Below are 2,095 nucleotides of genomic sequence, written 5' to 3'. Positions count from 1 at the left end.
TCAGGCTGGAGTGCAGTGGCCGTTCCCCGGCCACCGCAGCCTCGACCCGCTGGGCTCCGGCGATCCTTCCACCTCAGCCTTCCGAGTAGCCGGAATTACAGGCATGCGCTACCACGCCCGGCTGATTTTTTGATTTATTGTAGAGATGAGGTCTCACTGCCCAGGCGGGTCTCGAGCCCGCGGGCTCAGGCCATCCACTCACCTCAGCCGCCCAAAGGCGCGGGATGACAGGCTGAGCCACCGATTTCTCCTCTGCCTGGCTGGACCTTGAGTGGGGCTGGGAGCCTGAGCAGTTCATTGACTCCAGCACTCAACAAGCATCCACTGAGCACCACTGAGTGTCAGCTCTGGGGACCAGGGAAACAGGACTGCACAAAAGCAGGGCCAGAACCACTGTCCCCAAGCAGCTCACACTCCACCAGGAAGGCAGGTCAAAAGGATGGCAGTTGGTCAGATGGGGTGGGGGCCCGTGGGGCCCTGTAAGACAGGGAGGGGTTGGGGAAGGTCTGCAGGGGTGCATGTGGGTGTGAGTGGGCCGGGGAGACCTCCCTGAGAAGGGGGATGGAGCAGGCGAGTCATGGGGATGTCTGGGGAACGAGCTTTTCAGGTAGGAGAAGCAGCCAGCGCAAAGGTCCTGGGGTAGGACCCAGCCTGGTGTGCCTAGGGAAGGGCAAGGAGGCCAGTGTGGCTGGAGGAGCAGGCAGAGAGGGAGCCAAGGGGCAGACCTTGCAGGGCTTCGTGGTTCCTGTGAGGACTTTGCTTTTACTGTTGGTGGCCGGGAGCCAAGGGAGGACTCTGAGCAGGGAGGACCCACAGCTGACCAAGGTGTTAGCCGGCGCCCCCTGGCGGCCTCGAGGGGAACAGACTGCAGGAGCCCCGGGCTGAGGCCGGGACCCAGGGGGCTGGGAGGGATTGGAAGGGGCTAGATCGCGGACACATTTGGGAGGTGGAGCTAGGATTTGGCGGCGAGATTGGATGAGGGTGTGAGGACGTCAGTCAGGAGCGTCTCCAAGCGTGTTGCCTGAGCAAGTGGGGGACGGAGCTGAGATGGGAAGACTGAGGGGTAGGTTCTGGGGGGAAACCAGGAATTTGGCTGTTGGACAAGTTGTGCGTCCGATGGTCGATCCAGCAGCCAAACAGCCTTTTCAGGTAGGGGCTGTGTATTCCAGCCTGGAGCTTGGGAGAGAGGACCAGCAGGACGCAAAAAGATGTGTGGCCGGGAGAAAGTTGGGGAGGGTCCGGCGCAGTGGTTTACGCTGTCTTCCCAGCACTTTGGGAGGCCGAGGCAGGAGGATCACTTGAGGCCAGGAGTCCAAGAGCAGCCTGGACAACATAGCGAGACCCCGTCTCTACAGAAAAAAAAAGATCAAGAAATGAGTCCAGCGTGGTGGCACTCGCCTGTAGTCCCAGCTATCTGGGAGGCTGAGGCAGGAGGATCGCCTGAGCCCAGGAGGTGGAGGCTGCGGTGAGCCGTGATCGTGCCACTGCACTCCAGCCCGGGCGGCAGCGTGAGGCCCCGACTCAAAAGTGAAAGGAAGTCGGGGCTGGACTGAAGTTCAAGAGGCAACGAAAGCTGACCTGGCTCGTGGGGCGCAGGGAGGGCGGCGGGCTGGGGACCGGCCCAGCCCCGGGCGGGGGAGGGGGAGACCCTGGGGGGGGCAGGACCTGAGGCCGCCCCTCCCGCCCGCCCAGGCTGTTCCCCTTACAGTTCGTCCGGCTCTCCATCCACAACGAGAGCCGCCGGCAGCTCAAGGTCAAGTTCAGCACCGGCCGCACCTTCTACCTGCAGCTGCGGCCCCGGCCCGAGACCGGCGACCGCGAGTTCGGCCAGTGGGTGCGGCTGCTCTACCGCCTGCGCTTCCACGCGGCCCACGAGGCCGTGCCCTTCACGCAGGCGCCGGAGGACGACGACGACTGCGAGGACGAGGCGGGCGCGGGCTGGGGGGGGCGGCAGGTGGGGAGGGGCGGGCCTGTGGGGGAGGGGGCGCGTGGGTGGGCCGAGAGGAGTCCCAGGTCTGAGCGAGGAGCCCTGGGTGTCTGGATCTGAGGGAGGAGGGGCTGGGCCTGGATGCCTGGGTCCCAGAGGGGTGACCTG

At 64.8% G+C, this 2,095-nt stretch overlaps 1 protein-coding gene across 1 annotated transcript in view; it reads left to right on the top strand.

Annotated features, from left to right (window-relative positions):
- The window catches only part of FAM71E1 (family with sequence similarity 71 member E1), a 7,567-nt gene that overhangs the window by 5,177 nt on the left and 295 nt on the right, over positions 1-2,095 (top strand). Inside the window, exon 4 of the mRNA XM_021708980.1 lies at positions 1,693-1,954. Coding sequence (XP_021564655.1) covers positions 1,693-1,954 — 262 coding nt within the window. The remainder of the gene's footprint in view (positions 1-1,692; positions 1,955-2,095) is intronic.

This window comes from Carlito syrichta, unplaced genomic scaffold, assembly GCF_000164805.1.
Source record: "Carlito syrichta isolate Samal-C Ts95f unplaced genomic scaffold, Tarsius_syrichta-2.0.1 Scaffold153721, whole genome shotgun sequence".
Classification (NCBI taxonomy): Eukaryota; Metazoa; Chordata; class Mammalia; order Primates; family Tarsiidae; genus Carlito; species Carlito syrichta.
The sequence above is the reverse complement of the archived record's forward strand: the minus strand, read 5'-3'. Positions and strand labels throughout refer to the sequence as shown.